Raw genomic sequence first — 21,016 nt, 5'->3', positions numbered from 1 at the left:
AAAATGTTCTAGAATGTCTGACATTTATAATATTGCCATATTGTTAATTATGAAAGAAATTGTGCTTTGCTTACACCCTAGGCTAGAACGGTGTAAAATCATTGTGGTTTAGTGAAAAGATGGCTTGGGAGCCAACTAACCGTAGGTTTGACTTCTTTCTTGCTGTGTCCCTGAGCAGATCAACTTCTTGAACCTTGGGTTCTTCATCCACAAGTGGGGGATAATCTGGTAGTGTATATGAAGAGTATGTTAAAGTTTATGAAGTTCTTAGCTCATCCATTGTATATGGTAAACATTAAGTGGTGATTATTCTTTTTATATTAGCTTTATGTAAACAAACAGTTGGTCAGTGCAGCAACTTGCTGTTTGGTGTTAAGTCATAATGCAGATAAATTCTTAGTAAATTCTTCAGAATTTGTTGGAGACTGTAAATGTGTCAAATTGTTTTTTTTGTATTATGTCCTATGGTAACTGTTAGAAGTTATTCTTTGTTTGCATCAGCGTTAAGGACAAAAGATGGTCTGGGAAATTCTTATGATAGCCTGAAAGTCTAGTTTCTTTTAATATTTTGTATTTTTTATATGATATCTTAAAGATTTTTACATTAAAGACGTTTTATGCTGTTAGTGTTTTTTTTTTTTTCTTGTTAAATATTTTGTTTATTTAGTTGTAGTTGGACACAGTACCTTTATTTTATTTTTATGTGGTGCGGGGGATAGAACCCAGAGCTTCGCGCATGCTAGGCGAGCCCTCTACTGCTGAGCCACAACCCCAGCCCGTGTTAAGAGTTTTTTTAGTAGTGAGTTTTGTGACTGCTATTTCTGATATATCGATAGTGACATCCCTTTAACATGAGATGTATATCTTAAGTCACTTGGTTTGCCATACTTCTAAGTGGTCTAATAGAATTAGATGCTTAAGTGTAAAATGGTTACTTTTTGTGTCTATTCTTGTTGGTACATTTAATAACTTCTTTGGTTATGATTTTTCTGGGTTGTTTTATCTATATGTGAAGTGAATATAGGGGAACCTTCAGAGACTTCAATTTCTTATGACTTAGAGCCAGTTGAAACATAGGTTTACTCTCTAAATATATTAAAGCCATTTGAGTGTAAAATGGTTGCTCCAAAATTCTCAGCTTTATTTTCTGCAATTAAATATTGTCAATATGTCCAAGAACTCAGCAGTAACTACCCCCTGAGTGTTGCACTTGTGGGTAATCTATGCTTTAAATTTAGACATCATAAACAAGAAGACTATTTTCCTTACATAATAAGCTTACATACATGTGAATTTGTTGGTGGAAATGCTGTGCTAGAAAACTTTTTATTGTGGCATGAACGGTATAAAAGCCACGATCAGTTAAAAACAGAAGAATTTATTTTTAAAATGTCTTTTTCCAAATGGTTGCTCTTTTTTGCTTTACATGCCAAAGGATCTTTAGCTTTGTGAAGAAAATATTTTCTTTTGCTACTTATCCATTCTGCATCAGTGCTAGCTAGCAATGAGTATACCTTTGAAATATTATTTGGGAAAGAGGGAACTTGTTGGTATGTTTTTTATTTCTATGATTTTAAGAAATATAATTCTGAGTGTAACATCTGGAAGATCCACTATTAATCATTTGGAGTTCTAGAGACGATTCTGAGCATTGTCTTTGATGTTACCATGAGTTATCACAAAAGGCTTGTTTTGTGATGTGTATTGCTATCACAAAAATATCCCTTAACTATGTTTTTAAAAATGTTAACTTATCTGAAATATTTGTTTATAGAATGGCATTGATGCTATGTAGAACAACGAAGACTGTTTGGAATTTTTTTATTAGGTTCTAAATGTACAAGGCATGTTTCTAACTTTGTACAGTGAAAATTTAGATAGAGATGCTTTGTGTTTGCCCTTTTAAGATCTGCTTATTAGAGTCTAAATGTCTCAATTCCATGTGAAACAATCAGAAATATATATTGCTGAAATATAGTTGCTATTTTTATTTTTGGTTTGTCTATTAGTTTTTCCGATAATTTCTATTCAGCATTCTTTTTTTTTTTCCCTCCCAGAGTTTAGTGCATTCTGGTACAAATTGTTGTCTTATATAGTTGTTTTTCCAGTCCCCCCCAACTACCCTGCAACTGTATTTCTGAGATTCCCTGACTTATGTTAAAGTACACATTCATGTTGGAATGAGAAATATTGCAATAGAATTGGTTATTTTATGTTTTTGTATAGCAATCTTTAAAGTTGAAAAAATTAATAGTATAAAAAAACTAATTTACTTGATAGGGAAAGTAGGCAAGTACTCTATCATCAAGTTAAATCTCTAGCCTTTTTTATTTTATTTTGAAACAGGTTCTTACTAATTTTGCCCAGGCTAGCCTTGAACTTTTGATCCTCCTGCCTCAGCCCCCTGAATAGCTGGGATTATAGTTATATACCACTGTGCCTGGTTTAAATTCACTTTTAATTTGCATTACCTTAATTTTCCAGCACTTTTCTCCCTATTTCTTTTGTAGAGTATACAGAATGATTTTTTTGTTTATCTAATTCATAATTTGAAGAATTTAAAGTGGTACTCTTAAAGATTAAAATATTTTTAATAATTAAAGATATGACTTAGGTAAGTTTTCTTTTAGAAACTTGGTTCTTTCATGTAAAATAAGAGGTGGATTTTAGCCAGAAGAAGTTGAGCTCTATTTTCTTAGGTGAATTGGTGATAAAATTTCTACATCTTATTATGATGTATTATTGGTCCATCCTTTGGATTAGCAACAGAGATACTCACTGATCTCATGGGGTAAAGTAGTTCTTAAATTCCAGAAGCCAGTAGTTTTATTTAATTCAGAATTCACATTTGTAAAAATGAGTTACTTGAGGAAGACCCAGTGTTTCTGTACAGTTCAGTTATGAATGTTTGTCTTATACATTAATGTTTTACAGTTTGTTTGAAACAATATGGTAAGTGACTAGAGATTTTAAATGATGCTGGTTATCTAATTTTGATTCTAAATTTTTAGAAATTTTCACTCTGAAAATTTGGCTGAAAAAGAAGAAGCCTGCAGGAATAATTTGGGTATTTTGGGGTATTTGTTAACAACTGATGATGGTAATGAATTTTTTGGGTTGATTTTGTACTTTCTTTAAAAATCATGTGGTTTTTCCAGATGGTTCTATGTGGATATACACTACTTTCATATCTATTTAGAACTATTATGGTAAATGGCACAATTTAACGTGTAAATTAAGCATGCTCAATGAATAACTTGTTAGCAGTTTACTTTATCAATACTTTTGTGTCATCTACCAGTAAAAAAAAAAAAAAGGAAACTTATCGCTTTTATGCAATTTATAAGCAAAAATATTCTTTTTGAAAGAGAGAGAATGACATTGATCCTGACTTTCTCAAATTTTGGCTAAAAATACAACTTTGTCCACTTTAAAGAAAGAAATTCAAGACCCTCTTGAACAATTGCTTCTAGTTGGACAAGAACTTGGTGTGGTCTCCTAGGGACTCTGGTAGAGTTAACCCCTTCAAGGAGGGAGCTAGTGGTTGTTTCCTTTAGGAGGATGCTGAAAGTTTGGGTTGGGTAAATATGCAACTACCAAGTTAATTCAGAACTCAGTAAAGGATCTCTGCATAAATGGTATGCCTAAATTTTCCTGTGAGATATGCAAAAACTAATAGGAGGTTAAGGCAATGGAAAAAACAGACATTTTTCTAGGTAGAATATTACTACTTTTAGCAGTTATTACTTATAGGAACCTTTTAATGCTCAATTCAAAATAGGACAAATAAATATTTCTTAGTAGGTGGGACTGAATAATACATTAAGTGGAATTAGCTCTAGAAAGGCTTGAGTTGTGGAGAAGTTACATTTCAGTTGTGTAAATCAATAAAGCAAATGGAAATTTTAGATTTTTTTCCTTAAAAAATTAAATATTTTATAATCTTGACTTATCAGGAGTCAGTTCAACTTATAATTCTTGTATTGACTATTTATCTTTTCAGAACCACTCATGAATTCTTGTTTGGTGCTCTTGCTGAACTGGTTGATAATGCAAGGTATGTAGTCTTCTAACATATGAGTCCCCTTGGAGTGGAAACTTTTGGGGATACTGTGGCTTTTGCTCTCTGGAGACTTTGGAGGAAAACATTTCTGTTAACAGTTACATCTCCTAAGATGAGTTCTAAAAAAAAGTACTTTTAAGGTCTGGGATTGTAGCTCAGTGATGGAGTGCTTGCCTAGCACATGTGAGGCACTGGGTTCAATTCTCAGCACCACATAAAAATAAATAAATAAAAATAAAGGTACTGTGTCCAACTACAACTTAAAAAAATTAAAAAAATTTTTTAAAAGTACTTTTAACAGCACACTAATTGACGCTTTCACCTTGTTTCTTGATTAAATTCATTCATTGCTCTTTGTGTTCTAACCTAAAAATAGTGAACTTATTGCCTCCCAGACCACTGTTCCTTGTGTATTAGAGCAAGATAATTGTGAAAAGCAGGGAATTAAGATAAAAATTTAGGAGTCAAAATTCATTGTTCAGATAAGCTGTGATTTTAATTCACTCTGCCACTTAATATCTTTAAAACTGTGCAAGAGTTTTGTGTTTTTTCCAGATGTATGTTTTATTATAAGGGGACTCCTATTTATCAAAATGTCTTCCATTCTTAGAAGTGTTCTTGGAAGGAAACACTCTTCAACACTGTTTTTTGCTGAGTTCTTGAGTGATGGAATCCTAACTCTAAGACTGAGTTTGGGTTTATTAACTCTAAGTTTGGGTTTATTCATAGACAGAGATCCTAGTCCAAATCAATAATTTTATAATTGTTATGAAAAATAACAATATTTTATGACAAAACAAAATTTTATAGTATCAAGTAGCCCTATTCTTGAATGCAAATGGAAAATTCAAATGCATTATTTATTGACCAGTGTTGGTGAGTAATGAAGGAAAAGAAGAGTAAGAGTTGTTCACAGAAATAGTTCTAAATGTATCTCCAGTTAGTGAACTTGCTCATAGTTTCCAGTGTGTGTACAGTTAACCTGTACTAGTATTACTTGTTGCTATTAACTGGGTTGTTTATGGAGTTGTGCTAGATAACACTGTATTCTATCAGAAAACTTCCACTTTATTTTAATTCTGATTGACTCAATGTTTCTTAATGGAATTTGTTTTAATTTCCAGCTTGTTAACTTAGCAAGACCATGGTGTGCTGAGGCAGGCAGCTTTTTTGTGTACCATATGATAAAATAGAAATTCGTGGTAATATTTACCCGTTCAGGCACACATTTTGCCAATCTCAAATTTAAATTTTTTTTTATATATTATTGAGAATGGATATATGAGAGCTGTGTGGATTTGAACTCATGCCAAGCGTGCACTTTCACTGAGCTACTGCCCCAGTGCTGTGTGGATTTTGTGCATTTAAAACCAGTGAACTGTGTCTCGGTTTCCTTGCTTGTGGTTGGCAGATTGGACTAAATTATTTCCAAGTCTTTTTAGGAGCCTTCATTAATGACTGAATTTGTATGAGTTGGAGTCAAGATGTCCCAACTTCCTTTCAAGTCAGGGAGGATAAAATTATGAACTCAGGATTGGTTTTCTGACTGCAGTGTATATAACATTTTGTGTATGCATACAAATTTTCACTGGTCTTGAGATTATAGTTTTCCTTTTTTTTTTCATTCCCATTTTTTATTAATACATAATATTTGAATATAATGATAGGATTTGATATTACATATTCATACATGTACACAATATAACAATGTAGTTTGAACAGTGTCACTTCCTAGCATCATTTCCTCTCCTTTCCATTTCCTCTGTCAGTCTCCCTTTGGTTTTAATGGATCCTTTCCCTAGCCTTTCTTTTCCTTTTTTTCTCTAGTTTCCACATATGAGACAAAACATACAACACTTAACCTTCTGAGTTTTACTTATTTTGCTTATGTAGTTTTTATTTTTAAAAAATTCAATAAGAAGGAAAAACAAGATATTCTTAGAATGTCTTTTTTATGATTATAGTCATGTAAGTGAAAAACACATTTGAGTCATTTCTTAATTTGTAAAGGGAAATGTTCTTAATGATTCTTTAGATATTTTCACCAAGAAATCACTATTTAAAAAATGTATCCAGGCTTTGGATACATTTTAATTTGAAGATCCCGAAGTGTTTCACAGATGCATAAGGAAAATTTTGTTGCCAAATGTGAAAGTAAAGCTTTAACTGTATGTGGAATTTTTTTTTGCCGATTGATATTTTATATTCTCATTTGGATCTTTTTTTTTCCTTTTCTCTTTTTTCCCTTTTTATTTCGCAGAGATGCTGATGCCACTAGAATTGATATTTATGCAGGTAAGTCAGACTTTAGACCTTTCTTCTAATGCCTAGTTTCTTTTTAATTACTTATTACTGTGCCTAAGAAGAAATGAGTGAGAAATACTGGTTTTTGGAGCCTGCGGAGATGGCCCAGTTACTTTAGGTCATAGGTAGAAAAGGTGCAGCCCTGGTCAGGCTTGTTATAAGAACCAAGAAAATTGAAAAGAACACTGTGTCCAAATCTGTATACATGGATTTGTGTGGATGATGGAAAATTGTAGTGGGGAATAAAATGACCAAGTACTGGTTGTCTTGTTAGGAAGGAGAGATCAATCCTGTTGGAGTTTTACCTTTACTACCTGTGGTAGGCACCAGTTCCAATCTGGATAGTTTTTGGTATTGAAGAAAACAGCTGGTAACTGGGTTTGGCACTGGGTTTGCAAAAATGTTCTCAGGCAGAGGTGTCAGGAATTAGGACTGCTTGGTTTGGGATTTGAAGCTATGGCAGCCTGTATTGTTTTGCTTACTTGATTCTGTTTTTCTGAGTGTGGTTGTAACAGTGGAAGAATTTTTAGTCGTTATCATGGCCTTTTAGTTTTCTTTAATAGTTTGCTTTCTTCCTGCTCGGAATTTAAACCAGCACCTTTTTTGGTCATTTGAATTCTAAAAATTTAGAAAAAAATTAGAGACAGCTTTTAAATCCAATTTGATTAGTGTGATGTTTTCCTCCTATTTTATGAAGTCTTCTGGAAGCTTTGAGATTTTATTTGAAGTAACATTGTTTTGCTTCTGAAAAGTTTCTTTATGTGAGAGTACACAGTTATCAAATAACCCCTTTTTTATGAACCCACTTGATAAGTGGGAACAAGCATACAACTAAGTAATTCTCAGAATCTCCAATGTCATGCAATTATGAAGACTCGCTAGATAGAATATGATGATTTCTCATGGCTAATATACTTTGGACCAAAGAAAATATTAGAATACCTACATGTCATCTATACTACTTAAATTCTGAAAGTGCCCTGCTGAAAAAACTCCATCAAAGTATTTGAAGTAGTCTCCTTTTATTTTTAGAAGAAAAAGGGGATACAATAGAAAATGTTAAAAGATGGTTACTAAATCCTTGGACCTTTCCAAGCCACATCCAAATTGTGCATTCAGGAGTGGTAACAGTTACCTCTGAAAGAGATAGTAGCTGTTTTAAACATTGTAAAGATGATAAAGCAGAGATTGGGTCTCTACTCCAAGCAAGGAAATTTAATTCTTTTTTTTTTTTTTTTTTTTTTAAAGAAAGAGTGAGAGAGAGGAGAGAGAATTTTAATATTTATTTTTTTTAGTATTTGGCGGACACAACATCTTTGTCTGTATGTGGTGCTGAGGATCGAACCCGGGCCGCACGCATGCCAGGCGAGCGCGCTACCGCTTGAGCCACATCCCCAGCCCGGAAATTTAATTCTTGACACTTAGAATGCAGAACAGTTGCATTTCAATTTAAATGAAAAAAAATCCATTGTACATTTATTCTGTGCTTAGTGCTACTCCAGTTGTTATTTGGGAAAAGACCAGAGAGGAGGAGGTAAGGTTTTTGCTCTAAAAACTTAGTCTCTAATTGGAGAGACAGCACAGTACAGATGATTTAGAGAAAGATAACTAGATCTTGAGGGAACCGTCAAGATAGTTAAGGATTAAGTGGTATAATAGAAGCATCAAGCACCACAGCATTTCAGAAAAAGATTTTACTCCATGTATCTTAAAATTGAGAGCCTTGACTTTTATACTTATTCTTTTTTTTTTTTTTTTTTTTTGAAGAGAGAGAGACAGAGAGAGAGATTTTTTTAATTTTATTTTTTAGTCATTGGCGGACACAGCATCTCTGTATGTGGTGCTGAGAATCGAACCCGGGCCGCACGCGCTACCGCTTGAGCCACATCCCCAGCCCTGTACTTACTCTTTTATACCTTAGGGTCTTATTAACACATTCAACAAGAGGAATCAAAGCAATGGAATCAGTACTAATCTTAGTACTTTGAAGTTTTTATTGTTAATACATGGGTAAAAGTATTTTCTTGTCTCTTATTCTGAAATTGGATTTATTGATCTTGAAAATTTCCCCAGACATCAGATGTAATTTGAAGTCACCATAAAACTACACCTTAAATACTGCCTTTAAACCTAACAAGGGAAAAAAAGAAGCCAGCCTTTTGAAGTACAGAGGTGTTTGTTCATTTACCCATTTAATAAGTGTTCTTATTAGTTGGACTGAGATCATAATAATGTGTCTGTCAGAAGTAGTCTCTGGGTTTTTACTGACCATTTCTAAATTTTCTGGGGTAGTGCTCCCATCTCTTAAGAAAAATCTCTTTTGTGATGCCAGGACAATAAATGGAAAATAGAGTAAATGAAACAGAAATTGAGATTGCAGAATATAATGAAGAGTTTGGATAGCATATTTTCAGCAGAGCACTGCATACTCTTACATAAATAAAGGATGCCTTTACTTTATCACTTCTGGCTTTTGACTTATGGCTTCATTTTGTTTGTCTTCTCTTCACTGACTTTGTTTTTCAAGCCAGACTTGGCCATGTTGGAGGAAGTTTAGAAGTGCAGCTTTCTGAACTGGTTCTAACAGATTTAAATAGCACTAACAGAATCTGAGGCACAGCTGCAAAAAAAAAAAAATAAAATAAAATAAAATAAATAAAATAAATAAAATAAAAGCAGTTTCGTCTTTGCTTTTTTCTGTTGCTTCCAAGATGTATGATGGGAGGGGGAGCACTCAACCCATTCTCTTTAGACTCTTCTCCATCCAGAATTCCCTTTTCTTCATCCCAGTCCTTTCCTTGGAGCCTTCGGTATCACTCAGTTGACACCTGATATCTTCAGTTGATACCTAATATCTGAATAAAGTAAATATCAGATATTAGGGATGACTCTCTATGGTGGAATGTCTGGGAAGATAGTTTTGAGCGGGGACACCTTCTTTTAATTCTCTTGGCTTAGTCTAGATCAATGTTTCTAAAGGGTGATCCACCCATGAAGTTTCAGTATTACTTGGGAGAAATGAAATTCTGAGTTCATCCTGAGACCTATGCTATTAGACTTCAGCAGAGCCCAGATTCTGTACTTTCACAAGCTCAAGTGATTGTTATGCATACTGTCTTTTGCTTTCTCTGTTTTTTCCCCCAGCCTCCTTCAGCTTTAAATCCTTTTCTTTTTCTTTTTTTTTTTCCTTTTAATAGTTGTAGATGGACAGCATGCCTTTATTTAATTCATTTTTTATGTGGTGCTAAGGATTGAATCCAGCACCTAATGTGCTAGGCAAGCGGTCTGCCACTGAACTATAGCCGAGCCCTTAAATTCTGTTCTTCACTTCCTCTGTCATCCACTGCAGAAAGTAGCAAAGATTAGACTATTTTAGACTATAAGGTCCTTGAAGACAGTGATCACACCTGCTCTGTTCTCTGTTCTTGTCTCTGTCACAGACCCAGGCATAATAGCACAGTAAAATGTCTCTAGGCTAGAGTTAGAATACTGTTTCTACCATGCTCTGTACCTGGCCCAATTTGAGTCTCTGTATGATACTTTGGTTCTTTCAGATGGAAACTTTGGACTTTTGCATTTTTCTTGTTTCCTGCTTTTCACATCTCATTTGGATTCCCCAGATTCTGATAAGGAGCATTGCTATGGGGAGAGATTTTTTTTTTTTTTTTTTTTTTTTAATCTACCAATAGTATGTGCAGGAAGACCCTCACCCTTGAACCTTCAAGAGGCACTTGTAATGAATGTTTAGCTTCCTGAACATTGAAAAATACTTGAAAATCTCTCTGGTTTATAGCCCTTCTGAAATAGTATTTTAAATTGCATTAACTGGTCTTTTTAATAGTGAGCAGTCATGACTCACCTGAATTTTAGCCTGAGGGGAGGAAAAAGAGCATTTTAAACTGAGATTTATCAGTATAGATAGTTGTACAAAGTTGGTGAACTGCAGCTTGGGTAAGATTTTAAAAAACCCTCTGTTAGGGGCCAGGCTCCAAAGCAGTGTTGGGCTTGTCCTCTTCCTTTTAGTAGAAGTGCTACTTTTATTTCTTTGCCAAGCAGTGGGCTGTGAACAACATCTATACTAGGGAGGTTGGCCTTAGTGTTTCTTTTTGTGGCTTGTGTGAGTCCTCTGCCTCTGTCTCTGTTTTAAATCCTTCCCTCTTTCATGCACTTCCCCAATTCTAAAACTAGTTGCTCCATTGCACCTCCATTGCACCATTGTTGAGTCAGAAGGCACCTAGGAATCTAGTATATCCCCTGTCCCTATTTGAGAATCTCTTCTTCATTGTCTGACATGCTGGACCCAGACAACTTTGGGTTACCACTTGCTACTGTACAGGGCAGCTGCTTAAAGAAGAGATTCTTCTAACCACTGAAACTGTAGCAGTAGTCTTGTTGTATTCCCTTTCTGTTGGCCAGGAAGCCTTGCCATAGCTGCTGTGTATCTTATTGAAGGACTGTTCTTCCTTCCAATCAGGCAGGTCTAGCTGGGAACCAAGCATTTCTTGCTGCACCTTGTGTCATCATACCCTTTCAAGGATCCATAGTTAGCAGGGGATGTAACAGTGAATACAGATAGCTCAGAAACTGTAGTTAGCCCGGGGATGGTCATATATAGACAATAATTCATCTTTTAGATGACTGTATTCTATGTTATTACTGTATCTATATTATGTCTGGCTTCATTACTTAGTCTGAAGAATATCCCAGACTTAATTCACAAAGGAAGGTACGCTGGTGAGTTGGAGCAGAGTTGATGAGGTACAATGTGTAGTAGAGTACTTACATGTCTAGGGTCCATAGCATGGGAAAGTTGTGAGACTAATCTAAGTAGAAAGAGGCAGAAGATGACTGAGGTTTGAGTGAAATATATGCAAATTCAATGGTCTTTATTGTGGACCAGTAGTCCCTATGCTTGTTATAGATTCTCTCAATTTTTGTTATGAAGGAGAACACACTGGAGAACCTTTGGTGGTAATTCACACCCTCTGGGGACCTGAAGTTTAATTTGCACTAGCTAGGGCTATTAGAAGTAGAAGGTAGGTTTGGCCTGAGCAAACTTCACACTGATCTACCTTCCATTCATGCCCACATTACCACCCTCTAGTCGATAACAGCCTAGTAAAGGCAGCTACTTCTTTTACAGAAAGACGAGAGGACCTTCGTGGAGGATTTATGCTTTGCTTTTTGGATGATGGAGCAGGAATGGATCCAAGTAAGTGATGAGATGATTGTTTCTTTGGAGGAGGATATAACCATTTTTACAAAACACTGATTAAGTAAACTTGTTTTTCTGTGGCCTCACTATTGTAACTAACAAATCCACCTGAGGAGTAAGAAGTCTCTGACTTAATTCCTCTATGTATTTGTCAGGTCTTGGCCTGACATGGGAGATGGGATCTAAATGGCAGCCTGAAGTCAGTCAGGTTACTTGTATCTTGATACTGTATTTATCAACTTGCACAACATCCTGGAACCAGAACTACCAAGGCCTCTCCCAGTCTGTTTACCATTTCAGCTAACAGAGAACAGGTCACAGTGTTGGTACTGACAGGCAGGCAAAGGTTACCTTAGTTTGCCTCATGGTTGCAAATTTCCTTGGAGTTTTTTAGCAGACACACAACCATGCTTGAACTTAACAAGTCTCAGACATTTCACTTTGAAGGTCTTGGGAGAGAAATGCTAAGTGTTAACTTTCTCTTGTGTTTGCTGCTTCAGGTGATGCTGCCAGTGTAATCCAGTTTGGCAAGTCGGCCAAACGAACACCTGAGTCTACCCAGATTGGGCAGTACGGGAATGGGTTAAAATCGTAGGTATACTAGAAGCCTATCACAGGGCTCAACACAAAATCAAATGATGCTGTCATGCTGTCCTTCCTCTTGTCCTTCTATACCTCTAACTCTGGAACAGTAGGAGAATCAGGAACAGTGGTTTGTGACTTTGCTTCACAGTTTGAAAAGTATGCACATCCAAACAAGTTGGGGTGGGAGAGGCTATGGGTTTCTCTTGACACTGTATTTTAACTGTACCTCTCCTTTGGAAATTCTTATTTTTATCCTTTGGTTGAGGATGTGGGTGGTTCTCTTGTGGCACCAAGATATGTCGGAAATGGGGTTGCTTAAGATGTAGCTGTTTAACTGAGCCCCTGGTGCATGTTATGTTTTGTGTCAGGCATGGGAATTGAGACACATACACACACACATACACCCGCGTACACACACATACACACACATACACACATGCCCTCACACCTGGAGGATGCTTTTCAGTGCACATGTCCTGTAAGGGCCTATAGCAGGAATCTACCTACTATCTTCAATTCCCTTGGGACTTCTTTCTCTGCCTTTGGTTTCCACTTGTTTAGTGTTTGGAATGTGTTGTTCTGGTTTTTGAGTGAAGCCCCAAGAGAAAGGTTTCTATTTCTGAAATGCTCACTTCCAGCTGCACATACCTTTGGATGAAATAAGATTTAATGGAATTGGAGTTTGTGCAAATGGAATTATGAGTCACATTTCAAGTTTTGCTGTGGAAACATTTTATTTGAGAGGATGATGGTTTAATCTGCCAGTAGCCTTGGTTGGGCCTCACATGCAGTGTGCTTTAGGTATGGAGAAGAGAGAAAGTACTTACAAAGAGATTTTTAGGGGTCTCTTCCTAGACTTTGTGATTTCTCTCTCAGGGCAGAAACCAGATGTGATGATGATAAGCTCTTACCATTTGCAAGGCACTGTGCTAAAAAATGGTTGATCTCATTTATTTCCCACTGTAGTCCTATGATCTGTAGCTGCTGTTTTTTTCAGCTGTAAAAACAGGTTTATAGGAGTGAAATGACTTGTCTACATACAGAGCAGGGCTATGAACCAGGTCTTTCTGACTGCAAAAACTGGAGCTGCTGTCCATTCCATTTCAGTCAGACAAACTTAAGGTTTAAACTTCATTACCTCTGTGAGCTTTGGTTTCCTCTTTTTAAGTTGCAATTATAAGGCATGCCAAATAGGTTAAGGATTATTCATCATTGCTGTGAGAATCCCTAGCCTGGTTTTGGTTTCTTATTTTATTTTTCTTGGGATCATTCTATAATGGATTTCTGGGTAAGACCTAGGGATCTTGCGTGTGTGTGTGTGTGTGTGTGTGTGTGTGTGTGTTTTGCAGATGAAATGAATCACCTGTGATGATGATGAATCACTAGGAATCTTCCCCAGAGGATTCTTCTTCTTCTTCTTTTTTTTTTTTGATTCCAGGGATTAAACCCTGGGCACTTAACCACTGAGCCACACATCCCCAGCTCTGTTTTGTATTTTATTTAGGGACAGGGTCTAACTGAGTTGCTTAGCACCTTGCCCTGTTGATGAGGCTGGCTTTGAACCTGAGATGCTCCTATTTCAGCCTCAAGAGCTACTGGGATTATAGGCATGTGCTGCGGCACCTCCCCCCGCCCCCACCCCGTTTGAGATGCAGTCTTGCTGTGTTGCCCAAGCTGTTCTCAAACTCATTATTGTTTAGACTCAGTCTCCAAAATAGCTGGGAATATAGGCATGTGCCACCATGCTTGACTTTCCCCAGAGAATTCTGATACAGGTGCTGTAACTACCCCACATAGGTCTTTTACATGGGTGGGAAATCTTGATTTCCTACCTGGATTGTAGGGTCAGATGCCTCCTATCTGGTCCTGTTAGTTCTCTGGGTTCAGTTTTCACCTTTCTAAATGTGTTTTCTGATTTAGAAAATGGGGATTTTCTTTTCTAGGTATTAGGGATTGAACCCAGGGCCATTTTCATGCTAGGCAAGTGCTCTACCAATGAACTTTTTACTCCCAGCCCTTTTTACAAAAATATTTGCATTTTTTTAAAAAAAAGACATGTATGGTCTTGCTAAGTTGCCCAGGCTGGCTTTAAACCTGTGATCCTCCTTCCTCAGCTTCTTGAGTAGTTGAGTTCTAACTTCGACCTTATTCCTCACATGGAGGTTCAGGCGTAAATGAAATGTGACTCATTATGAAAGTGCTTAGAAGACTGGAAAGGAACTTTTATAGAAGTTGAGAGTGTTGTCGTTAGCATATCCAGTAGACTAGTGAAGGTCCCATTGAAATGGAGCCATCTAGTGTTCAGAGTAGGCAGTTTAGTCATTTTGAAATCAGTTTCAGAAGTTGAAAGTTTCAGGATGAGGTGATTTGTGGCAGAATTAGGCAGAGAAGCAGAAAAGCCACCAGAGAGATGGTGTTTTGGGGTTCTTACCATTCAGGCTCTCTGGTCAAGATAAAAAACAGAGGGAAGAAAGAGGCTCAAAGAGAGTTTTTACCATGTTAGAGTTTTTAACATGTTACCATGTAAGGGCAAGTTTTGCCAGAAAGTAAGATAATGTGTCTCCTTTTGCTACCTGCAGTCTTCAGGGAGGAGGACTGAAATTGAGGGGAAGGAGCCCTGCCAGAACCTTGGGTGCTGGAGGAGAAACAGGACTTGGCAGCCCCTAGGGCATCTCTGGAGAGTGTCCTGGGAGTTTTCCTGAGCGTTTGGGGAAATGGGGCATGACATTCATTTATGTGCTTGGCATGCCAGTCTGGTTTGTTTTTGTACACAGAAGACAGTAACGAGGCTTCCTACCTCTGTCACCTCCCGGGGGTGTTTTGAGGACTAATGAGATAATAGCCATAAAATCCCAGAAGCTGTTCAGAAGAAGAAAGGAGCTAAACAGCTTCATTGTTGAATGGGCAGTCCTCCCAGTGGTGCTTCATGCTTCTGCTCTGCTCCATGTTGGCTGGAAAGACCTGTCTCTGCTTGCTCTTCAGAAAATTTAACATGGCCAAACAGGAAGGAAGCACTAGGTTCTACTCAGACTTTTGCTTTGTGGAAATCTTCAAGGCACAGTTCCCAGAAATCACTTGCATCCAAAAGTAAGGACCTGCATGTGTCCTAATGAGCTTGAGGTGGCAAAGCAATTCTGAGGTAGAAAATGGCTATAATTATGGGTTATAATCCAGTTGCAAGCCTCCTGGTTATTGAGAATTCTATTTTGTTAGGACCTAGGTTTGGCTGAGCCGTGGGTTCATAACTGGATTTTGGAGGACTTGTAGGCATAGACACTGGGCTGTTCCAGGATGTTGCTGCTGTTTGAGGATTTCACGGGAGGGGAACTTGGATCAGTGAAGAAAGGACAGGATGAAAACTGGGTGTGGCCCATATAGAAGTCAATATGGTGAAGGTATCAGTTACTGAGATCTGCTGGTGGTACAATCAGAGACACAGCAACTTTTGTGTGACTGGAATGAACCTGGAACTTGAGGGCACAGGGTTACTTGTTAGCTTTATTGTAACAGGCTGGGAGTGAGACTTACTGGGGGCATATGGGTCTACAACTACTGAACCTTAGAAGGACGGCGAGAGAGCCCTGTATGGAGGGTAAGTGTGGATGAGAAGGTTGTAGGTAAAGATGGAGGAATTACAGGCTTAACAGAAAAGCAAAGCAAAAAGTGTTGAACAATTGGGAGAGGAAACAAAGGCTGTGGAGCTCAGCTCAGGTGCTGGGACCTAAGGAGGCCTTCAGAAGAGCCCTTTAGAGGCAGTTTCAATCATATCCAGAGGGTGAGGTTAGTCCTTTTGCAGATAAGCTTTGAATCTCTTGGACAACAACTGGTTTTCTTGTTTCCCTTTCAGGGGCTCAATGCGCATTGGGAAGGATTTTATCCTCTTCACCAAGAAGGAAGACACCATGACTTGCCTCTTCCTGTCTCGTACTTTTCATGAAGAAGAAGGCATTGATGAAGTAGGTTCCATCTTTGTGGTCTGAGTCACTACACCACATTTCCTGAGTCTGCCCAGGCTGTGTCCATAGGCCTTTATAGTGCTGGGCTCTCTGGGGTTGTTGGATTGATGCACTTGCCTCTGTCACAGGCTTATCTGGTTGGATGAATTGGTTGAAGAGGTAAGAGAAATGATAATATGAGAGGAAGTGAAATTTCAAAGCACTTAGAAAACAGCTGTCTTGTTTCTGAGAATGAAACTGTTAAGTGGCAGAAATCAAGAGTTGGATTTGCAGCTCCTCCAGATCTTCAGCTTGAATTCATCTGTGGAGGGTGTCACCATGGAGAGCTATGTTATAAGGGAGAGTATTTTGGGCTTCCCTGACTCTGGGTGGAGATTGTAGCTAATGGTAATAATGGGAATAACAATGTCTTTCCCATTTGATGATAGTGATTTTGTGGAATGGGCTTTGAGAATATTTTCCTTTTGAGGAACTATGTTGCCGTTACTACCTTTGTCAGAAACTACAAGTCACACAATCTTCAAGGTCTAAGCAGATAGTGAAACAAATGAGTGTATGGAAAACATTGGCATGAGCTTGTTATTAAATGGCAACTGCTATTTAGTTTCACTTTTGGAGTGGCTGCTACACACTCCAGTGATTATTGCTATGTTGGAAAATTGGGTTAATCAATCCAGAATATTTTTACTTTAAATCATTTTTGTAATATAATTAATTGATTATTTTTGTGACCTGGTAACTCATGTATCTGCTCATATGTATTCTTATTGAAGGGATTAGGGAAGTTCTCTGGTCTATCTAGTCTCAAACTGGATTCTTACCTCCTTTCATGTATAATGGAGGCAAGAGCTTGAGAAAAGGGCCTGAGAGGTTCTGTAGAAAGAAGTCCATGGATGTCACTAAGCAGAAAGTTGAATTCACAGTTTCAGTTTAATTCCTCTCTGTTGCTTAGGTGTGATTGAATTTGTTCTGGTCCTGTTTAGTTACAGCAAACTAGTTCATGCTGTGAATAGTAGAGTGTCTTTTCTTGTCTTTACTTAGCAAGCCAGTGGATTTGTTTTCCTTTTTGGTGCAGTACATTAGTTCATTTGGCATACTTAGATTGAGGGATGCACTTCAGTTGAAAAGAGCAGGCTTCCTGGAGAAGGTAGGATGGAAGAACCTTGCTTGGATTGGGATGTTTGGGAATGTTTCCTGGTCCAAGTATTAGAGTAAACTGCCTGATAGGCCCTGGTTGTGGTAGGCTGTTGGGAATCATACCAGGGAGGTAAGAGACATAGATGGAGTCATTATCTGTTTAGGATGTTGGATCTACAGATGTGGAGATTGATCATGGAAGGGTGAAAAAGGATGAGGGGGTGGTGGGTGACTTATGGTTTTGGTGTGGCAGGGCCTAAAAGGAGTCCATGGGGACAGTGGGCTACCTGGAACAGAGTGGGGAATAGAAGTGGGGCATGTGAAGGGGTTAGTGTAAATTTGTTCCAGACATGCAAAGTCAAGTCTAGATATGGAGTTGTGGGAGGTCTGGGCTCTGGGCTCTGAAGGAGAGAGTGGAGTGAGAAGAGGACCTGGGATTTCGGCAGGCTAATGTTGAAAGTTCAGAGGAAGGAGAAAGTGGCAAAGGACAAAAAAGGGTAACTAGAAAGGTAGGAAGTAAACTGGGAGAGAGGTGACATTGTAACTGAAAGAGAATTGTCTTAATAGGAGGAATGGGTGCCATTGGAAGTAAGTGCCCATGGTTTAAAGTGATGCCAATATCACCTAGGACTGTTGTAAAGATTGGGAGATAAAAAGTGCAGGTAAAAGTTCATAGTACACAAATGGAAATCAGTTCCCTTGGTAGAAAAGCTAGGTTGAAAACTTTTCCTTACTTGGTGCTGGAAGGTCACTATTTTGGATTGTACCCTAGTGTGAACTCAGCCAAGATTTCAAAATAAGATCATGTTTGGCTGAGGAGGAATGTGTCCAAACCAGCCCTATGGTTGAATGCTTTCAGTGCAAAGCTTCTCAGAAATCAGTAGTGTCTCTTAACAGTTTATCTTCCTGGCACTTCAGATAGAGAGTCTCTTTGTCCTGAGGGTGGGCCAACTGGTTTGAATCCCTGAGGTGCCTCAACTGCTTTGCTGTGTTGAGAGAATTCCTTCAGTCAGCCCTCTGCTGAGCTCTACAAGGGACTGCTGGCTCAGAGGAAGGGGGAAGGGCACAGTGAATCCACTAGGGAGTATTTGAGGTAAGGTTTTTGAAGACAGAATAGGATTTTTAAAAATATTACTTAGGTATAATTCTAAGTTCCATATATGTGGAAGAAGGCATTAATACACACACACACACACACACACACACACACAGAGTTGAAAGAATAATTTTAAAACCAACAACCGTGCAGTCGCCACTATGGACCAATGTTAGAAACCCTCTGTGAGCCTTCACCAATCGTATTCCTTGTTGCATCCCTGAAGGAACAACCTTCAGGTAACTTTTGGGATGATCGTTTCTTTCTTTTTCTCTACAGTTTGTTATCTGTGTGTGTATATCTAAATAGTAGTTTACATCTGCCCATTTATGAGTTTTATGTAAATGGACTTGCCCTGCAGGGTTTTTTAAATAACATTGTATTTATGAGATTCATCCATGTTGATAATACTAGCTGTTTTGTTCATTTTTATCAGTGCAGAGTATTCCATTGTGTAAATATAGCAGTTTAATTTAGCCTCTATATAGTGGATGTTTGTGTTATTCCTGTATATGTTTACTGACACTTTTTTGTTTTTTTTGAGACAGGTTCTTGCTAAATTGCTGGGGCTGGCCTCAAATTTGCAATCCTTAGCCTCCTAAGTAGCTCAATATAGGCATGTGCTATAGGCTTAGTTACTGATACGTTTGCACAGTTTTTTTTTTCTGGGTATTTACCCTGGAGTGGGATTGCTGATTTATAGGTTCTATTATGTGTCTTTAGATTTATTAGATAATTACAAATATTTTTACAAAATTAATATAATGGCTAGGGTCATGCCAAAGAGGGAACTGCCCATTTAGAGAACTGTGGGGCAGAAACCAGCACATCTTGAGAGGAAATATCCCAGAGGTTGAGTCTTTGGAAGTGGCAGAAGCCACAGAGCCTCCAGACTTCTGAGCTTAGGCCTAAGTTCTGGGCAGTGTGGAACCACTGAGGAAGAGAGAAAATAGCTGTATATTTTGGGGAAGCCTGTTTTGGGGTTTCACAGTGTCTATCTGTGCTTACTCCAAAGGTGATTGTTCCATTGCCTACCTGGAATACTCGGACCCGGGAACCTGTCACAGACAATGTGGAGAAGTTTGCCATCGAGACAGAACTCATCTACAAGTACTCTCCTTTTCGCACAGAGGAGGAAGTGATGACCCAGTTTATGAAGATTCCTGGGGACAGTGGTAAGCAGGCTTTGAGCCTCATGCCCTAGAATCTGGGAGATCCGAGGCCACAAGTAGTGTGGGCATGGGCCAGGAGTGCCTGGCAGAACAAAAGGAAGATTTCTGTTCTTCAGGAACACTGGTGATCATCTTTAATCTCAAACTAATGGATAACGGAGAGCCTGAACTAGACATAATCTCAAATCCAAGAGATATCCAGATGGCAGAAACCTCCCCAGAGGGCACGTGAGTGTGGCTGGGAAGGGAGGCATGTCCTAGAACTGGTCTTTATTCTCTTAGGAGGTGGCTTCAGCATAAGAGAACAGAGCTTATTCCCTGCACTTCTTTCAGTGGCAGTATTAGAGTTTATGCAACTGAGAGCACATGCCTGCTTGGCACATGGCAACAGGACAATAGCTCCTTAGCAAAGTTTAAAGAAAGGATTAATGATCCCCTGTTTCACCTCCTTGATTTGACAGAAGAAGAAACTGAGACCTGGGAGGGGAGAGGAATTATCCAGGGGTCCACAGTAGGGCAGTGGTAGGGCTAGGTGAAGTCTGTGGGGAACACCTGTGCTTGGGGGCACAAGAGCTGTGGGGGACACCTGTGCTTGGGGACACAAGAGGGGGCAGGTTGTGGTACCCATGTGAGGGAGCATCCCATCAGGGTGGCAAGAAAAGCTAAAATATGAGGTGGAAAGGTAAAGGGCCTACAGTGGGGATCTTGGTTAGGATTCGGGGATAGGGGTAGGTGATAGCACTACTCTGTTCTTGCTGCCTCCAGGAAGCCAGAGCGACGCTCCTTCCGAGCCTATGCTGCTGTGCTCTATATTGATCCCCGCATGAGGATCTTCATCCATGGGCACAAGGTGCAGACCAAGAGGCTCTCTTGCTGCCTATACAAGCCCAGGTAGGGGCCTGTCCACCTTGACTGGGGCTGGAGCCTGGCTGAGTTTTTCTGGGGAATTGTTGGGAGTAGTTCAGTATGAGAGGCTCTGACAGTGCTGGTTGTGTTGGGGCCTTTAATCTGAGTCACTGCTCAGTCCTGAGGGAGGGACAAGTGGCTGATAGGTTGGGGAGCTCAGCCATCTAAGCTTGTTAAGCAATATAATGCTTTCTGATATGTGGAGGGTGGCACAGCTATTGTAGTCTCTCAGCTTCAGGGTCAAGGGACCTTTAGAACACTCCACAGGAAAGCAAAAGCTCAGTCTTTTTACTGAGGTTTGTCTCTGCTGTGAGATTAATGACACCCTGGTGAACATCAAAAACAAAGCAAAGGGCTGGGGTTGTAGCTCAGTCATAGAGCACTTGCCTTGCACATATGAAGGAAGTGGGTTTGATCTTCAGAAACACATAAAAATAAATAAATAAAGGTATTGTTTTTTTTACAACTAAAAATATTTAAAAAGGAACAAAAGCAAACAAAAAACCAAAGCAGAGGCCAAGGGGCAAGTGGAGTAAGGAATTGAATTTGTTCGGTAAAATTAGTTTGGATTTGTTTCATCAA

The 21,016-nt window shown here is 38.6% G+C and overlaps 1 protein-coding gene across 3 annotated transcripts in view; it reads left to right on the top strand.

Moving 5' to 3' along the window:
* Morc2 (MORC family CW-type zinc finger 2) overlaps positions 1-21,016 on the top strand; it is a 39,005-nt gene that overhangs the window by 4,289 nt on the left and 13,700 nt on the right. For all 3 annotated transcript variants that reach the window (XM_076837885.2, XM_076837876.2, XM_076837867.2), the window contains exons 2-9: positions 4,004-4,057; positions 6,324-6,358; positions 11,511-11,579; positions 12,083-12,173; positions 16,015-16,123; positions 19,372-19,531; positions 19,645-19,756; positions 20,294-20,419. In XM_076837885.2, coding sequence (XP_076694000.1) covers positions 4,004-4,057; positions 6,324-6,358; positions 11,511-11,579; positions 12,083-12,173; positions 16,015-16,123; positions 19,372-19,531; positions 19,645-19,756; positions 20,294-20,419 — 756 coding nt within the window. The remainder of the gene's footprint in view (positions 1-4,003; positions 4,058-6,323; positions 6,359-11,510; positions 11,580-12,082; positions 12,174-16,014; positions 16,124-19,371; positions 19,532-19,644; positions 19,757-20,293; positions 20,420-21,016) is intronic.

Source organism: Callospermophilus lateralis, chromosome 1, assembly GCF_048772815.1.
Source record: "Callospermophilus lateralis isolate mCalLat2 chromosome 1, mCalLat2.hap1, whole genome shotgun sequence".
In the NCBI taxonomy this organism is placed as follows: domain Eukaryota; kingdom Metazoa; phylum Chordata; class Mammalia; order Rodentia; family Sciuridae; genus Callospermophilus; species Callospermophilus lateralis.
This window is presented reverse-complemented; position numbering and strand designations above follow the sequence as displayed.